Source organism: Cetorhinus maximus, chromosome 14 (genome assembly GCF_964194155.1).
Source record: "Cetorhinus maximus chromosome 14, sCetMax3.hap1.1, whole genome shotgun sequence".
Classification (NCBI taxonomy): domain Eukaryota; kingdom Metazoa; phylum Chordata; class Chondrichthyes; order Lamniformes; family Cetorhinidae; genus Cetorhinus; species Cetorhinus maximus.
The window spans coordinates 7,735,782-7,755,162 of record NC_135892.1 but is presented as its reverse complement, the minus strand read 5'-3'; the positions used below and the strand labels follow the sequence as shown (position 1 = coordinate 7,755,162).

The 19,381-nt window shown below is 42.2% G+C and overlaps 1 protein-coding gene and 1 non-coding gene across 3 annotated transcripts in view; one reads left to right on the top strand and one right to left on the bottom strand.

The window, feature by feature from the left end:
• Positions 1-6,861: 6,861 nt before the first annotated feature.
• On the bottom strand, positions 6,862-6,923 carry LOC144690224 (U7 small nuclear RNA). Its single transcript, XR_013578819.1, has one exon. It is a non-coding gene; the product is annotated as a U7 small nuclear RNA (small nuclear RNA).
• Positions 6,924-12,142: 5,219 nt separating this feature from the next.
• The window catches only part of jag1b (jagged canonical Notch ligand 1b), a 47,586-nt gene continuing 40,347 nt past the window's right edge, over positions 12,143-19,381 (top strand). For both annotated transcript variants that reach the window (XM_078556454.1, XM_078556453.1), the window contains exons 1-2: positions 12,143-12,352; positions 12,772-13,086. In XM_078556454.1, the coding sequence (XP_078412580.1) occupies positions 12,293-12,352; positions 12,772-13,086 (375 nt within the window). In that variant the 5' untranslated portion in view covers positions 12,143-12,292. The remainder of the gene's footprint in view (positions 12,353-12,771; positions 13,087-19,381) is intronic.

Genomic DNA, 19,381 nt, shown 5'->3' with positions numbered 1-19,381 from the left:
GTTTTGTAGAAGGTAGGGGATTGCAGGGGAGGGAGGGAAGGAGAGAGTTTAAAACTTGCCAAGTTGGGAAATATAAATGCTGGGGAATATGTTATTCTACATATATCCAATCACAGCATCAAAAATTTCAAATTAGCTAAAGCAATGGTTAGATGCAGATTCCTTGTCTATGCAACAAATATGTCCCTTAATCCCGGATTCAGTTGAATAAGCCTGACTGGACCAGTGTGACAATTCTTTCTTTTTCCCACACTAGTTGTCTTTTTGTGGCATCTCAGAGTGAAGCATATAATTAGGGTTAAATTATGGGCAATTACATGTTATGAACTCACACCCACTTCAAACTGGTTTGAGACAACACAAGCACTTAGGTTTTGCTGAAAAACCTTGCAACCTTCATAGAGACCAGACTTTCATCTCATCTGTCTGATCTGCATGGGACAATATATATTTAACCACCTGGTCTACGCAGAGGGGGAAAGTGAAACATGAAATTTTGCATGTGGTTTGCATGTGATTTTGTTCTTGGGTGCAAATTTGTTAAAAAGACTTGACAGTGTAGTCACAGCTTGGGGACAGGTGGCTTATAGGCAACAGAAAGAAAGGAAAACTGGATGGGAGATTCATACATGGAAGGCTAGGCCACACCTTAGCAGCAAGCAGCAGGGCCTATCAGTGGTCCAGCTGCCCTCTGAGCTCTCTGCTTGAGACAGAGCACAAAGAAACAGTATAGGAAAAGGGAAAGTTAACCAAAATATTTCACAAAGATAGCTCACGAAAGCAGCAAAGACAATCCTCCAACATGCATATATGCCATCGGTTACAATATCGAACAGTCTTGACATCCAAAGTCTAAAGTAGTTACCGTAGAATGCAATATATAAGTTGACCCCGTGTACAAGGCAATCCCATTTTTCCAGCCCCAAAAATCATATTTTTGTACATACTCAGCATATAAGTCGACCGCCCTTTCCAGCCACATCATCCTATTCTCGCATTAGTCGCCGGTCTCAATTTTTCGCATATTTTACTTTACAACTGAGCGCAGGAAATCGGGCAGGTGATATAGGCCGCGAAGCTGCGCGGGAGTTTAAGACACGCTCACACAGAGTAGACCCAGTGTGTCAAGTGATGAACAGAAATGGGTCTTCCAGCAAAACAAGTCAAGTGTGAAGCTAGTTTCAAGCTATAAGTCGTAGCACTTGCTAACTCGTCAAGTAACTGTGCTGCAGTGAGGGAATTCAGTGTTCATGTAAAATTGGTGCAAGAGTGGAAGGAGAAAGAATTCACCCTGAAGGAGATGGTCAAGACCAAATGTTTCATGAGAACAGCAACCAGGCACTGACCTGATCTTGAGAAGTATGTGTCAGAATGGGTCCTTGAAAATCGTCAGAATGGTTACACCATTACCAGAAATGCAATGTGTATATACTTATATATGGCCAAATCAAACCCTGAGTCCAGAAAAGATTTCAGAGCAAGAGCTAATTGGTGCAGCCACTTTATGGGACAAAAATGTCTAATGTTGCAGCAGAAAACCAAGATCGCTCAGAGGCCTCGATGCCAAAATTACCAGTTTCCGGCGATTCATCATCAGATAGTGGCAAAAACACAAGTACCCCCATTAGGTCACATCGGCAACACCGATGAAACGTCCATGAATTTCAATATGCCCAGCAACCAAACTGTAAAGTGGAAAGATTCATAAAACAGTTCTAGTGAAAACCACAGAACTGAAAAGACAAGATTCCCGGTGATGCTAGCCTGCATGGCCGATGGAGTGTAATTAAAGCCTACGGCAACTGAAGCCTTTGGTAACTTTCGAATGTAAAGCCATGCCGAAAATCAAGGTTCCTGCAGGTACTTCTGTGCATGTCCAACATGATGGTTAGACGGAAGAGGATGGAGAGAAGCTGAGGATCGGTACTGTGTGGAATAGGTGTCCCGGTGGCCCACAATAAAAAATGCAACTTATTAAAGTGGGACATGTTCAGATCGCATATAACCAATGAGATCGAGAGGCTCCTGTGGAGAAATGACACCCACATTGCAGTTATCCCAGGGAGTCCATAGTTCAACCTTCGGATGTGTGCCTCAACAAACCATTCAAGGATTATGTTCGTGCCGATTGGAATAGGTAGATGACTGACAGAAAGCAAAACCTTTACAAAGAGTGGAAATTTGTGAGCTGCCCCACTTGATGTTTTGTGTGGTTTCATCGTCAAATCGTGGAATGCTTTAATGCATGACCTGTCATCAGGTCATTCAAAAAATGCAGAATAGACAAGGAAGGAGAGGAAGATGATTTGTTGTGGAGGGATGATTCTGAAGCTGAAGGCACCACGTCGGACCCAAAGTGGGATCCTTAGGATGACGCCATAACCAAAGTGGCTCAGAATGAGTTTCGATGAACTCTTTGTGTCGAATGCCGATGACAATGAATTTGATGGGTTTTAAAACACTTTCAGTGCGCTTAAAGGTATCTTTGTACAATTAATTTATTCAATAAACGGCACCACAATATGAATCACCAGATTTGCTTTTTTCTTCACGTTTCAAAATGGCGACCGTCCACACCAGCGGTTCACATTTTATACTCGGTGTATAAGTCGACCCCTGTTTCTGGAATGATTCCTGGAAGCTTGAAAAATTAACTTATACACCGACGTTTATGGTATTATTAAGTATGGTGCCAGTATTTCCAATTATTTTATGTTTCTGTCCTATCTGTACCTTCCCTCTGTCTATATAAAGAACTGACGTACGTGTGAACATTAAATACATTTGATGCCGCTGATATGTGATAGGACAGATTTTGCATAGATCTGTTATCCTTATCATGTACTGAATAATGGTAAAACTAAGAACATTTGCTCTTTTGCCAGTGTTCCTTCTTGCTTATCTAGCCCAGCAGTTTTAGATGAAAATAAACAATGTATTTTCCCCATCCGTCTCATAGCAGACAGGGTTCCTGATACAGCCTGCCCTTTGTCTAGAAATTTGACGTCTAGTGCCTATTGACCAGTCTACTACACACACCCACACAGGATTCTTTGGCTGTGGAGACACAAACTATCACTGCCCTCATCATTCAACTCTCAGTCGCCTTTGCACTGCACACAAAGAAATGCACAAAAGCTTTTTCATCCTTTGCCCCTCCAATAACAGGACAATAGTGATTCTCCCCTGTATTATACTGGGTACAGTGACTCAGATTTAAATTGCGCCAACAATTGAAACAAAGGCTAGTATTTGAATATTGCGACAACTTTCTGTGATTCCATGGATTAACAACATCATTGGGAGATGAGATTTTAGAAGCAGCCCATGTCTGAGGATTTTAACAGATCTGAAAGCCTTCTTGAATTAAGTGCATTTGTAGAAACTCTGGCAGGTAGTGCTTATGGAAACTTAAGTCATTCAAAAAAAGCCCCCACGTGTTGCTCATCGCTCTGTGAAATTTTACACTGGCTGAAAACACTTTGGATTTTTGTGCCCAGTTATCTTTTATTTTGTTTTTATTTCTGATTATTGTTTTAAAGGTCAACCACACTCATGCCCTCAGCTTAGAGAAACAAGGTCAATTTATTTTAATTACAATTTATTTTAATTACAATTTATTTAAATTGCAAATTTAAGAAGCAACAGGGAGATGAGAACTTTTGCCAAGTTGTTTTATTTTATTAGCAGCCTGTAATCTTTCTAATTTTGCTGTGAGAAAACAAGTTTGTTTTGTTGCTTTATTAAAACTTGTCTACATATTTTTTGTGTAGTCACAGCCTGTAAAAGCTTTGACTTATCTGCACTTTGACAGGTACCAAAATAAGGCACCTTTTATCCTCTATCAACAGTTCCATTCTTCTTATTTATTGCTGTTTGTTGTTTTTTGTGTTTGCATCATTTGCAGAGTTCACTTTGATCAAGTCTTCGCTCACATCACAGCTTATTGAATTACACAGCTTCTGAAACCCACCCCATTTGGAAACGGTTTTTGCATTTTCTGGAGAGCAACTCTGGATTAACGAAATGATCCAGCCAGCTTGTGCCCGTGACAAGTCTTTTAAATGCAAAGACTAGTCAAGCAACAATAAGATTGACTTTCTCCAACTTCAGATTCAAAGCTCTCATTAATTCCCTTCTGTCGCTATATACAAATGTCAAACAATTATTAGAGCAACACTTTCAATTGGCTTATCTCTCTTTCACTCCCTCTCTATAAAGTTTATGGCTTACAATAGCAAATGAGGGGCAAATGGAGCATTGCAGCTGTTCCGATTTGAGGGAGCAAAGGGAAGTTATTGTTCTGGTGGACTCCATACATATTGATCAGAACGATTCTCTTCTCTTTGGATTCTATTCAAATTCGCATTTACAACATTTAAGACTGACCCGGGAGAATGGGTGAGGACACATGGCTTTGCCTGCTGCATCCTCCTGAGGTGATCTGATCTGTTTCTGCTCAAGTGCGGCCAACTCAGCAGCGAACACATACACTCGCTGAGAGATCACAGAGAGAGGGAAGCAGCAGAAAAAAAGTAAAATGTTATTACCCTACATGCATTGTCACCCACAAGTGTTGTCACCTGTGTTTTTTTTAAAAAATGCAACTTCATCTGTTGCTCCATAAGATTTTTCTCTCTGCGAGTGAAGAACTTGCAAGATTTAGGTCAACAAAACCCTAATAATGGTCACAGGAGTTGTCTGACCCACAAAGTGTTTCCAGTATTTTCTGTTTGTACTGGGACTCCCAGCATTTGTAGTATTTTTGCATTTGCCTCAATAATACATGTGTTTGGTATGGCGCACTTTTTGAAAATTTTGATCTAAGCCTTTTTTAGTTGTTTTATTGGAAAGCAGAATGTTTCACGGTATCCCCTTAGTTGGACTATTGCAATAGGGAAACAGAGCACCTAGCAAAAGCAAAGTCATTTCACCTTGATATCGCAAGAGCTGCTTTGCAATCAATGAATTGTCATTTAGAATTGAAATTTAACATAGATTAATTTTGTTATTTGTCTAATATGGATGTACAGACATGAAGATTGTTGTAGAATTGTATAACTAAACTTTCAATTCAAAGTGAGATTGTTGGAAAAAGGCAGAATTGTAAGAATGAAAGAAATAGGATCAGAAGTAGACCATTTGGTCCTCTGAGCGTGTGCCGCCATTCAATAAGATCATGGCAGATCCTCAACCTCAATTCCACCTTCCCGCACAATTCTCTTAGTACCCAAAAATCTATCAACTTCAGTTTTGAAAACATCTGCAGTTCTCTGGGGCAGAGAATTCCATGGATGCCACAACCCTTTGAGTGAAGAAATTTATCCTCTGCTCAGTTCTAAATGGCTGATCCCTTATTCTGAACTGCGGTCTCTAGTTCTAGTCTCCCTAACCAGGGAAAACATCTCCCTGTCCATTTTTTATCAATTGTTTTTATTCATTCACGGGATGCGGGTGTCACTGGTAAGGCCAGCATTTATTACCCATACCCAATTGCCCTCAAGAAGGCAGTGGTAAACCACCTTTTAGAATCCTTGAGCAGCTTGCTTGGCCATTTCAGAGGGCATACACAAGTCAACCACATTGCAGTAAATCTGGAATCACAGATGAAGGTAGTGGATGTGGTGTCAATCAAGCGGGTTGCTTTGTCCTGGATGGTGTCGAGCTTCTTGAGTGTTGTGGGAGCTGCACTCATCCAGGCAAGGTGGAGGGTATTCCATCACACTCCTGACCTGTGCCTTGTGGTTGGTGGACAGGCTTTGGGGAGTCAGGAGGTGAGTTACTCACCGCAGAGTTCCCGTAGAAATTGTAGAATTGTTGCAACAGAAAAGGAGGCTATTTGGCCTAGTAATCCAGAGGCCTAGTCTGTCGTCTTGAGGATATGGTTCAAATCCCACCATGGAATGTAAAATTTTATCAGTTAATAAACAAAAATGTTGAATTGAAAGCTTGTCTCATCAGCTGTTGTTTCATCTGGTTCACTAATGCCCCATCCTTACCTGGTTGGGCATTTGTGGCTAGATCATTGAAAGTACTTCCCTAAATCTACCTCACCTAAAGAGGAGGTAGATAGATTTTTGAAATATCGGGGAGTTGAGGACTACGAGGAGCTGGCATGAAAGAGGAGTTGAGACCTGGGCCAGATCAGCCATGATCTTATTGAATGGTGGGACAGTCTTGTGGCGCTGAATGGCCTACTCCTGCTCCTATTTCTTCCGTTCTTATGTTGCGTGACTCCAGTCCCACAACAATGTGGTTGACTCTTAAGTGCCCTGGCAAGTTGTACCAAATCACTACAGGAATGGACTCCAGTGGTTCAAATAAGGTGGCTCACCACCTTCAGTTGGGGATGGGTAACAAATGCTGACCATGCCAATGTCACCCACGTCCCATGAAAGAATAAAAAAAAACAGAATCCTGAATTATGATGTTTTATGAAGATTGAGTCACTAATATTCATTCACATCTCGTGCAGCATAGTCACTAAGTAATATGGCGGCTTAACAAAATGGTGTCAGTGGATTCCTCTCAAATGCTTTTTTTTCCCATAGTGGCTGGAAATGATCAATGTATTTTAGTAGCTTCATCAAGTATGACACTGTAACATAAATTCTGTTCACCTTTCCCGCTAATTGTTAGCCCAGCCCATTCTCTCTGGGATTCTATAGCCCCATGGTGGAATACTGTTCAACAAGTTACCATGATGAAACTCTTTCGAGTTATCAACAGTCACAGACTGTAACTCTTTTGAGTACATTCACAGTTCTTGGTTTCCGGGAGTGGGACATGAACCCACAACCCTCTGATTCAAAGGCGAGGGTGCTATGAACTGAGCCACAGCTGACACCTCAAAATAAAATTTTGGGCGGTTCCAGCTGACGTAGCCGGAACCTTCTGGACAAGTAGTAAAAGAGCTAGCACTGCTATATATTGAGTGTCAACAGGCTATTCCCCTGAAAGACTATGAACCAAGTCCAGCCCAGTTCCAACCTGATGTCACTGCATGATTGCCAGGAGTGGAAACACTGGGTAATTTTCTTTTTCACTCTCTTGTCCCAGGATATTGAAGCCAATCTAAATTCCCCCATTGTTTCCTGTCAGTGTAGCAATCAATTAACTCAGCATAGACTGAGGATCGAACCTGTGACCTTTTTGGTCTAATTGCCTCATGCAACTCACAGCATGTGGTGCATTTACCTGCTGGGCCATTAGGCAAGTGACCAATACTTTGTTCAAGCATATTTGTTTAAAAAAAGTACAAAACTATTAGATATTGGAGGAAAGACAATGGCTGAAAATACTTGTCTTAGCTCATTGATTATGATACTTATAAGATATGTTTCAAATAGATTTTGTACACAGCTTGATACCTTTTGGTGTTTAAATTATGGAGATATACAAAAAAAGGGGGGCCTACATGTATCTATCTCAGTTACGGTATGAAGTACATACAGTAGAGACCCTATGATTAACCAGGAGTGGGAATCAGGCAGGCAAGAATGATGTTAACTGGCAGCCTTCACCTGTGTGCCATCGGTAGGCTGCCCTCCGAAACAGACACCTGGTTGATGGGCGGGAGCAGAGTTTCAGGCTGTAGGAAGCTGGCACCAAAAGGAGTGGTCACTGGAAGCGGAACATCAGGAAGGTTTCACTGGTGCAGGGTGGGTGGGGGCAGGGTCTTCCACAGGCCCCACAGGAGTGCCTGCCTGGGCCTCTCTTGATCCTTTTCCTTCCCATCCAGACCTTGTGGAAGAACCACAATGGCTTTGTCACTCGGGCCACAGTTAAAATTAGGGTGATGTCCTTACCACCTGTTTAGGAAAGCATGGTTGAATATGAGGAAGGCAGGATTTGCGCAGGACATTGGCCAGTTCACCACGTCGTTTATTTACGTAGCGCATGGCTCTATTGTCATTTCCAAAGCAAAGGAAGGGGGTTGGATATCGGGCTGAAGTTGAGGGACTGCAAATGATCTCAAAGAGGTAGGTTTTGAGAAGGCTTGAAGCCAGGATTGGAAAGGATGCAGATGTGATGGTTCAACCACCGATGTTGCAGTGGGAGGGAGGTGGGACTGGCAGACATAATTTACAAACTGGAAGAGCAGTGGGTGGAAAGACAAATGAAGGGCTTCCAAACTCATATTCGCACCATTACAAAGCCACTTATTTCCACCTCCGCCCCTGTACCAGTTCATCTGCTGCAGAAACCCTCACCCATGCTTTTGTTTGCTCTAGACTCGACTATTCCAATGGACTCTTGGCTGGTCTCTCCCACATTCTACCATCCGTAAACTTGAGGTCATACAAAACGCTACTGCCGGCAGCAAGTGCCGTTCCCCTATCACCCCTATCTTCGCTGGCCTACATTAGCTCCTGGTCAAGCAACATGCTGATTTTAAAATTCTTATTCTTGTTTTCAAATCCCTCCATGGCTTCACCCTTCCCTCACTCTGTAATCACTTCCAGCTCCACAACCCTCTGAAATCTTTTCGTTCCTTTAATTCTGGCCTCTTGTGCAATTCCCATTATAATTGCTCCCCCATTGGTGGCCATGCCTTCAGGTGCCTAGGCCCAAAGCTCCATAATTCCCTCCCTACACACGTCCACCTCACTTACATAGAAATAGGGACAGGAGTAGGTCATTCAGCCCTTCGAGCCTGCTCCACCATTCAATATGATCATGGCTGATCCTCTGTCTCAATGCTGTACTCCCGCTCTCCCCATACCCTTTGATGTCTTTAGTGTATAGAAATCTATCTATTTCCCTCTTAAACATATGCAGTGACTTGGCCTCCACAGCCCTCTGTGTAGAGAATTCCACAGATTCATCACCCGCTGAGTTCTCCTCACATTTCTCCTCATATCTAAATGGCCTACCCCGTATCCTGAGACTGTGACCCCTTGTTCTAGGCCCCTCAGCCATTGGAAACATCATCCCTACGTCCAGTCTGTTCATCCCTGTCAAAATTTTATATGTTTCAATGAGATCCCCTCTCATTCTTCTAAACTCCAGTGAATACAGACCTAGTCGGCCCAATCTCTCCTCATGCGACAATCCTGCCATCTCAGGAATCAGTGTGGTGAACCTTCGCTGCACCCCCCTCCTTTAAAACACTCCTCTTTTACCAAGCTTTTCATCATCTGACCTAATGTCGCCTTGTGTGGCTCGGTGTCATACTTTGTTTTATAACGCACCTGTGAAATGCCTTGAGATGCTTTGTTATGTTAAAGGTGCTATATAAATGTAAATTGTTTTTGTAGAGCTGGAGGAAATTAAGGAACTAGGGATGTGCAAGGCCCTTGAGAGATTTGATAGTTATGATGAAAATTTTGAGATCAGGGATGGAGATTGAGTGGCAGATGAAGCTGATCACTGAGCAAGAAGTCATACAGGATTAGATCTGGGTGGCGAAATTCTCAGTTGGATTGGAGCTCGTGTAGGGTGAACTTAGAATCAGGGTGTCATAGAATGGTTACAGTTCAGAAGGAGATTATTTGTTGAGCTTGTGCTGGCTCTCTGCATTAACAATTTAGCTCGTTCCACTCCCCCACCCTTTCCCCGTAGCCTTGCAAATGTTTCCCTTCAAGTGCTGATACAATTCCCTTTCAAAAGCTATGATTAAATCTCCTTCCACCACCATATCAAGCAGCGCATTCCAGGTCCTATCCATTCGCTGCTTAAAATAAGTTTTTCCTCATGTCGCATTAGTTCTTTTGTAAATCACCTTAGATCTGTGATTTCTAGTTATACATCCTTCCACCAATGGGAATAGTTCCTCTCTATCTACTCTGCCTAGACCTCTCCGCCGAGACCCCACGCTCTTGTCAAATCTCCTCTCGATCTTCACTGCTCTAAGAAGTACAATGCCAGCTTCCCCAGTCCGTCACTCAGAAATCTCTCAGCCATGAAGCCGTTCTTGTAAATCTTTTCTGCATCATCTCTAAGATACTCGTCCTAAAAAGCAGTACAGAGAATTGGACACAATACTCCAGTTGTGGCCGAACCAGTGTTCTATAAAGGTTCATTATAATTTCCTCACTCTATGCCTTTAGTTCTGAAGCTCAGGTTACATTTTTTCACACTTCTTCAACCTGCTCTGCCAACCAATTTCCTCACAGCATGCTTATGGAATCCTAAGCCGAAACAGTTAGCCGGCCAAGTGTTCAAGCCTCACTGGTACGCGACAGCTTTTACACGGCTGTCCTCATGGGTAAAACACCTCCGAGCACTTTTGAAGGGGGACTGAGCAGCACGTAATAGGCATGGTCAAAAAATAGACCTATGGGCAGTAAGAGAGACTGAGAGAGAGAAAGAGAGACTGAAACAAAATGATTAAAGGGAGGAAATTCCAGAGACCAGAAAATGGCCGAAATATTGTCAGATGAGAAGTCACCTCTACTGCTGAGGAGAACAAAGGTAGCAAACGCATGGGAACACTACCACTTGCAAGCTCCCCTCCACGCCACACACCATCCTGACCTGGAACCATATCACTGGTCCTTCACTGTCGCTGGGTCAAAATCCAGGAACTCCCTACCTTAACAGATGGACTGTAGCAGTTCAAGAAGGCAGCTCACCGCCACCTTCTCTAGGGCAATTCAGGATGGGTAATAATTGCCAGCAATGCCCAGAACCCATGAATGAATATGAAAAAAAAAGTTGCATTTGCTGCATTATAGAAAGTATCCTTAAATAAAACTTAAATTTAAACTGCATATAAGAGGTTGTGTTCAAGTCAGGGATCCACTGATGTTCATAAAGAACTTGAGCATCTGAATATGATTGATTTACAGCTTTACAATATGCAATCTGAAAACATTTGTATTTTTAATAAAATATTTTATGCAATTTATCAAAAGTCCAATTATTTCACTTCAACATTTCAGACACACAGATAAGATCCATTAATCAAGTTTTGAATCCGTGGCTCCCTTGTGCACGATGGATCTGAGCAGATCTGTTGAAAACGTGAGCAGAAACAGGGCGCTTGAAAAGTAAATAGGGTGCAATAATTGACGATTATAATGCAATTTGCAGGCTCTGACGCCCAGTTTAGCAAACCCAACTTGTTTCAAAAAGCCACATCCAATAAGAAGCGAAAAGAGAAGCCGCCACGTGTTTATTTGTCAATTAATGTTGACTGGGACCAAATAGGATTTTTAAACTGCTCCACGCAGTTTAGACGCAGCAGCGATTATACTCAGAATTCGTGAGAATAGACCGCTTCCACTCTGAGCAAGATTGTGCCGGCTTGATTGCAAGACTGAGAGTCCTACAACAAATCTTCCCCCTTCCCCACCTTGCAAAAAAATATTTAGGCTGCATTTTATCACGGAAGGTAATGCGTGGGGTGATATAAGTGAATACAACTATAATTGCTTTCATGCACAGTAGGACTAATAGCAGCCACATGGTGAGAGGAGACGCCTACAGGTGTAACACGAGGGAAGCAACAAGCTCCATTCTGTCTGTGTCTGCCTGTCTGTGTGGAAATCTTTGCAACTCTCAGAGAGCAAGTCACTTTCATTCCACTTTTTTTCAACATCTGTGTTTTTCTCCCAAAAGAAAACAGAAGTTCCTTCAGCAACACTAATGCTGAAGCAACAATGGACTTTATTATGAGAGCTGTAATCTATAAAGTGCATTTCCCATGGGTATTTGTACAAGTTCTGCTTTTTTTTTTAAAGAAAGGAAAGTTTTCTTTCCCCCCCTCCCCTTTTTTTTTGTGTATAGGTTCACGCTTTAATCCTCCATCTGTGACACAATTTTATCATTCCGACAAACCAACTTTGCACCCCCCTCCCTCCCCCAAAAAAAGGCTGGTCTGAAAAAAAAATAGTGGGCGTTTAATGCTCCCTTGTCCAACCCTACTAATGCATATTAATGGACGCATACGTCTGTCTCCCTCTCTCTCTCTCCCCCTGTATAGATGAAGCAGTCACTATCACTATCAACTAGACGGGTGTTTTTTTTTGTGTGTATGTAAAAAAGGGGGGTGGTGGTGGATTTGTTGTGTGTGAGTGTGTGTATGTGACCGAGGAGGAGATTTTTTTTTTGGGGAGGGGGAGGAGAGTCGCTGTTGGAAAATAAAAGGAGAATAATAAAAAGAGAGAGAGAGAGAGAGAGGAGGCTTTTATTTTTTTGTTTTGCATTGATGATTCGCTTTCTTTTCAAACATTTTTTTTCGTAGTAAGTGTCTTCTCCAGTCGTGCATGCGAGAATCGGTGGACTATATTGCTGTGCCGAGGTCTACTCCACCCTCAGTTCACCCAAGTGCAGGCAAGGCGAAGCGATGGTGTGCAGTAAGATTTCACTCTTCGCTGCTTTCTGGTTTATCGTCTTGCGGACCCAGGTAGGTTTTGTGCGGATTATTCATTAACGCCCCGTGCCATGGTTTTGCAACGGGGGGGAAAAAAAGGAGTTTGGGGGGGGGGGAAATAAAATAAAAAAAACCACAGCAAAACTTTAACCCACCTCCCTCCCTAAGAAAAAAAAACTTTTTTTAAAAAGGAAAAAAAGAAATTGCAAAATGCAAACTTCGTTTTAAGATTTCTCTTCCCCTTCTGACTTTGGTTTGCAATATTCCACTCCGTTAGATTTAAGATTCTCTCCCCCACCAACACCACCCCACCCCCCCCAAATTTTTTTGCGTTTTTTTAAAAAGACTTTTTTTTTCTGTATTCAGCTTTTTCAAAGTGAAAGTTTTTTTTTTGCATTTTGTTTTTTTTTTTGTTTAACTTTTTTTATTTAATACAATATCTTCTTCGCCAGCTTTGCCAGGCATCGGGGCAGTTCGAGTTGCAGATCAATTTCATGCAGAACGTGAACGGCGAGTTGCAGAATGGGAATTGCTGCGAAGGCAGCAGTAGGAATCCTCAAGACCGCAAGTGTGTGCGGGCTCAGTGCGACACCTTCTTCAAGGTCTGCCTGAAGGAGTATCAGTCCCGCGTCTCCCCCGGCGGACCCTGCAGCTTCGGATTCTCCTCGACCCCGGTCATCGGAGGCAACACCTTTAACCTGAGGACGGGCGGTGGCGGCGGCAACAGCGAGCGCAGGATCGTGCTGCCCTTCAGCTTCGCCTGGCCGGTGAGTTACCCCGGGATAAGGGTGCAACCAGAGAGAGAGAGAGGGGAGAGGGAGAGGAGAGGAAATCTGCAGGCAACTGGGGAAGCCTTCATGTTCTCATGCCTGTCTGTGTACTCCTCTCTACTCCACTTGGTGCCCTCCTTTCTAACTTACACTTTTTAAAGCAACTTTTTAAAACTTGCTTTTACACTTTTTTTAATGGCTTTCCAACACTTTTTTTAAAAGGCTTTCCAACACTTTTTTTTAATGGCTTTCCAACACTTTTTTTAAATGGCTTTCCAACACTTTTTTTTTAAGGCTTGCTTTTCCAATAGCCCTTTGGTGGTACAGAACCTGAGTATTGCTTGAAAATAAAAAAGACATTTAGACAAAATGCCTTTTTTGCTCCCTACCCCCCCCAACAGTACTTTTCTAATAGTTTTTCCAGCACTTTTAGGCTTGCTTTTACACTTTCTAACATTTTTCAAACACCCGTGTTAATGCAGTGTCTACACTTGTTTTCGAGCAGTTTTTTTTTTCCCCCCAAAAAAAAAAGCACTTCTCAAGCATTAGCAGCTGTGTGTGTTCTATTGGCGACGCTTATTCGTCAGGACCAGTGGGGGCCACCAGCTGCAAAGCAGAAATTATTTTCCTTAAGAGAGCTGGTGTGTGCATTTTCCACGCTTTTTAAGTGCCCTCTCTGTCTCTGTAAGACAAGTGCAGCTTTTTATATTTGTTGGGAGGGAGGGGGGGTGTGGTGAGAGGAGAGAGAGAGAGAGAGAGAGAAAGGAGCAGAATGGTTTCTTGCAAAATGTGTTCATTGCCATCTTAAAGAACACTTCAGACCCTTCCGTTGAGTCAATGTGGAATGTCAATATATGGTGTGGCCACAGCTTGCCATGTGTCCAGAGCCTCCTCACCTCTGCATCCAGCACTCCACTTTGCATTTTTAATTATTCTTTCTAGCCTTCAGTATTTTATTGTAGGGTGTGTTTCCCGCCCCAATAATTGGGGTGTGGCATTAAAAGTGTGGGAGCCCAACGTGTTGTCATCTTTATATAAAATTGTTTGCTTTGAGTTAAAACTGTAATGATGGATCTGCAATGTAAAGTGTAGGTGTCTGTTATTGCAGCAGCATCTTAGATTCTTCCATGCCCGTTTCAGTCGAGGAACCTATCTCTGGCAGAACGGCCAAGTAAATTTGCTTTTGTGATCTTTTTAGTAAGGAATTGTTGAGTCAGATTCCATGTGACAGAGGCATTGACAATGAAGGTTTTGAAAGCTGTTTTTTCCACTGGCCAGTCGTAATTCAATGTATGAAATGTCTGCCGCATGAAGATTGGTGATGTGCATTCCACTTTTAAATCTGACCTTGTGATTTGTGTTTAAAGAAAATAGTCAGGATTCTGTGCTTGAGTTTGTGACAAATACTTAGGCTCCTAAATAATAAGACTCTTTCCCCACGACAGAGTACATTGATGCTACTGTTGTATTGTGGCTAATGTCTTTCTATTCCTATTTAGCACAATCAAAAGTTATCTTTTTTTTTGGAAAGGTTTTTAATAATCAAGAGAGTTGCTGGGTAGATGAGTGGTACCAGGATTATGGAGTCTTGGTACATCTGGTGTGCGAGCCTCCAAATTTAAATTTACTGGCAATTTTGAGACCTGCTCCAAATGTAATATTGCCCTGGAAAGGGAAAATACAAAGTCGAATGGTTTTCAGTCAGTGTGGGTTCCCCCTGCCCCAAGCCATCAGAGAGAAGTTCTTACCATGTCCCTGGTGTTAACGGCAAGAACATCCCACTGAAGTATTACAATTCCACCCAAGTTTCCATGAATGGGTCTGTTACTGTGACTGACAGTTAAGCTGCAGCTTGTAAAAGGAGGGGATTATCTTGATTATGTATGGGGCCCCCCAATAAAAGATAAAATGAAATATTTGCTACTGAGGGTTGAGCTGAAAGAGTTGCACACAAGAGTTGTATGTTGACTTGTCGGCTTTGCAAGCACCTAGTAAGCTTCGCTAGTGCCATACTGTAACAGCCAAGTAAGCGCTCATTGAAGTGTTCGTGAATGGCTTTTATGTGACTCTGCAGTGGTAGAGAGACATGAGCGAGATGAGAGTATTGTCTGTAAAGTCATGCAGCAATGCTTGATGCAACCCCGTCCACATGTCGTGTTTAACTGCATCCTCTGCACTTGGACCTCTTGTAGTCATCGGAGCACTGGGTCTTTCATTCTGTCGCTATTGGGGACTTTAGTTCCTTGTTATGGGTTTAGTATCGTAGATGACCTGATACAAAGGAGCACATTCCTTGTAATTGGGGGTATACGGTTGAAAAAGCTGTGTTGCCTTGACTACAACTATTGACACTTCCTTTCTTCCCCCCTTTGTGTTGAAAGGTGAGCTCTAATTGGACATTGTCATCTTGCATGCTTACTTATTCAGAGCGCGTGTACTTGGCAATTCCAGCCATTATGGCAAATCAGCAAATGTAAATTATACCACAGTAGGTGAACGCGAAGTCAAGAATGTCGGGAGGGAGCAGTTGTATATAGTAAATGTGAGGGTGATTTTTTTTCGCAAATAGTTTACAGCTCGGCTCTAGTGTGTCGGGTTTGACAGGATAATGCGAGTAATGAGTGTGGAGATGGTGAGCTGTAAATTCATTTAGATGATTGGAAGGTTGAATGGGTTGCTAGGAAACATAGAAACAGCCCAGCGTTGAGGAATAACTAGAGTGCACTCGAGCTGCACCTGCGTTGGAAGGAGTTGGCACGACTGCCTGTTTAAAAAGTCAAACCTGAGCTTAAAACACTGCCCCACTTAAAGTGATGCGACAAGTGTTAGCATTATTGTATGCAGGGCTGTTATTTACTAGTGAATTTAACCCTCTTGCTTATCAGAGGGAAAACCACTATCTCCCAGGAAATCTATCTCCTGTTGATGTAAAAATGCTCAAAAAAAAACATAACCAGGTTATGGTTATGGCAATGTAAAGTGTCATTGGAAATCCAAACTGAATACAATAGTAGGACATGTGTTATATCTTGGTTGCTGAATTCAGATACCTGGATTTTATTGACTATACAGTGTAAGCTATCTCTCACTCATTATTTTACAAAAGGCTTTGTTGCCTTTGTACTCAATTTAAAACCCCATCAAAATAGTGCCTTGCCAGTATGTAATACTTGCCAGGATTACATTATTTATTATAATGTAATAATAAACATCATTAATGTTTAATAACATTAAAATGTTATCCTTGCTGCTCAGAACGTTCCAAAAGCCTACGGTGTCTTTAATGTTGAGGGTGCATGCAGAGCAGTGTTTGTGGAGTAGAAATCAATTTGATTATATTGTAGTTGGGGCCGGAAATCAGTTTGGTCAATAAACGTGGACAAAGTTCTAGGTTCAGTGAGTTGTAGCCCTTCCACTTTGACACCCATGTGTATCTTGTTCGAGGAGTTAAGTGTTATTTGTTTGGGTTTATGCATAGCATAAGTCTTGGATTTTTATGCTGAAATTCCCTTTAGGAATCATCGATGTTGGCTCTTTCCCTTCGAGCATGTCTAAATCAAATCTTAGTTTTAGAAAGCTAAATGGTCTTAGTGTCACTCGGTTAATCAACTGATAATTGATTAAAGTACTGATCTGAAAGTTGGCTCAGTTTTATTGAGATGCCATGGTCTAGCATTTAAAAATATGACATTCATTTTCCGGAAAAGGCTTATTTTTTTAAAATCAAAATGATAAAATTCTCCTCCGAAATGCAGAGCCGTTTTTAAATTTGACTTTGCGGGGATAACGTTCAGTGAAACGATAATTTGCCCGGGAAAGAATTTATGGTGAGGTTGGGGGCAGTAGTTGTACTAAATAGTGCTGTAATGTTTTCAGTATTGCAAAATCCCTCTGTTGTCATTTTAGAACTCCCATGGATTTGATATGCAGTTGTGGTCTCCGGGCAGCATAAGTGAGGCTGCACCTGGTACTTTGTGTGAAAGTGTGTGGGAAATCTCTGGCTAGTCAGTCAGTGCAATGAATCTGCCTCTGGGCAGAATCAAAGAATGGTAATCAACTTCAGATGTGAGATGTTTCTTTTTTTTTAAAAAAAAGGGAGGGGGAGGGAAGAACACTCTCTTTTGAGGTAGATGAAGTTTATTTAAATTCTTTTTTTTTAATGCCTGTAGCACACTGTGTGTTTTATGGTCCAATTTAACAGAAATGTTCTTGTTGAACAGAATACAGAGGGGGAAAACCTTGCTGAACTTGTTGAAACTCTCGCTCACGCACTCCTGCAGTTGGGATCAGATTTCAATTTTAACACAATCACTTTGGGTACAGTGAGTGACCACAATGGCCAAGGAGCGCGGGACAATGCTATCTGGTGTGCTGCTTCTGTTTTGAATGAAGAACCGAGTGGATGAAATGTGCAGCTTTGCTTCTCGGGATTAACAGCAAAATAATTCAACACAACTGGAAAAGCCTGGCTTTTTAATGTTTTATCATCAACACGGTTAAGGGACACTTGCTAAGCACAAACATTGCAGCCATCCGGAAACCACATGCCACTGAAAATGGTCAATTTATTTGGGAAGCCATTTTGTGTGGAGCAATGTTTAGTTAGTTAAGTTAGCGGATAAAATTGGCCCTTGGCTCCAGGGCTGTGAAGTTCTGATGTATTTAAAAAGTTTGGCGTGGAACCTGTTTGTTAGGGGGATGGATAGGAATGGCTAAAAAAAATAATAATTTGAAAGTACAGGCTTCATTTATTTAATTTTACCCTAAGTAACTAGACCTCTTGTCCAGACTTGCTGTTCGTGAACCTGAATGTTGCGCCTGGCTGACTAAGAGATATTGCTTCTATTAACCTTACGCCCTCAATGGCTGGTGCATTTTAATAGATTTATCAACGCTTTCCTCAAAAAGCAACTCCAGTATTGACGGGGGGGTGGGGGGGGTAATAAATGGAAAAGCTTCATTCTTGTCAAACTTGTAAAACTTTGCATTTTCCAGCAGATAATGTTGGCATAACTTGTGCGATGCATTGTGTGCATGAGTTTTTATTCCCCCTCCTCTCTCTTTTAAAAAAAAACATGCTGTTTGGCTTATCAGAATTCAGAGTCTAGGAAGTGGTGTACTGGCCACCCAGACAGAGGCGGGGATTGCTAATATTAACGAAGAACAATAGCAAAAGCAAACTGACTGCATTGAGGATTACAGAATATAATGGAGCCATCCAGAAATAATGCTAATACAGGACAAGCAACAGGAAGCACCAGTAGACTCAGCATTGCTGGGCTCCCAGACACACCAGAACTTCACATAATGGCAACTTCAGCACATTACATATTCACAGGGTACTAATTATTCCAACAGGCTTACCAGATCAGACATCAGCCCAGTTTATGGGATGTTACACACTCTGTTCGGATAGCGGTACTTTAGCCTTTCATCATTTGGTAAGCAAAGGACAGCTGCTAGAATAGAGGGGTGCTGGCCTTCAGCTGGCTGTTTGGCCACTGATTCTTGAAAGAAAAGAGGCTGCAGCTGCTAATATCATTAATTTGGTTTTACATCTCAACTTAATGTGGCAATGAAGCATTTCCCCTCCTGTTCTGGAGCCAGGGGTTATTAATTTATTCCACGCTGGTGAAACGAGAGCAGTGTTCGGTTTTGTATCCGGCTGTTTCCTTGCCCTCAAGCCAGCCTTAGTGTATTGGAGCCATACTGTTGGAAGTCCTGTAGGGTTTTGGGTCATGGTTTCGCTGTGGCAGGGCATCTAGCTGTGTCTGAGTTAAACTTGCCCTTACACATGAGGTTAGACTTTTTTTTTTGAAGACGAGATGAAATAAAAGGATCCCACTGTGTGAATCAAGCTTTCCAGCAGCTGACTTTGCTCAACAGAGCGTGTCTCAAGAATTGTATGATGACTGTACTGGAGGAACAAATGACAACTGGAGCTGCTTGGGCCTCCAGGACAGGCTCGTTTTTTTTTGGAAAGAAGCTTTGCAACCATTCAAGTACTTCGGAAGTGTGGTCACAGTTGCGATCCAGAAAATGTAGCGGCTGATTTATACACAGCAAGCTCCCATAAACAGCAATATGATTTTTTTTTTTTGAGAGATGCTGATTGAGGGATAAATATTGGTCAGCACTCTTGCCTACTCCTCTTCGAAATAGTGCCAGGGATCTTTTGTGTCCACCTGCAGTTCAATGTCTCATCTGAAAGTCAGCACCTCCGGACAGTGCTACACGGTCTCTGGACTGCGCTGAATTGTCGACCTAGATTGCTGTCTGGAAGTGGGAGTCG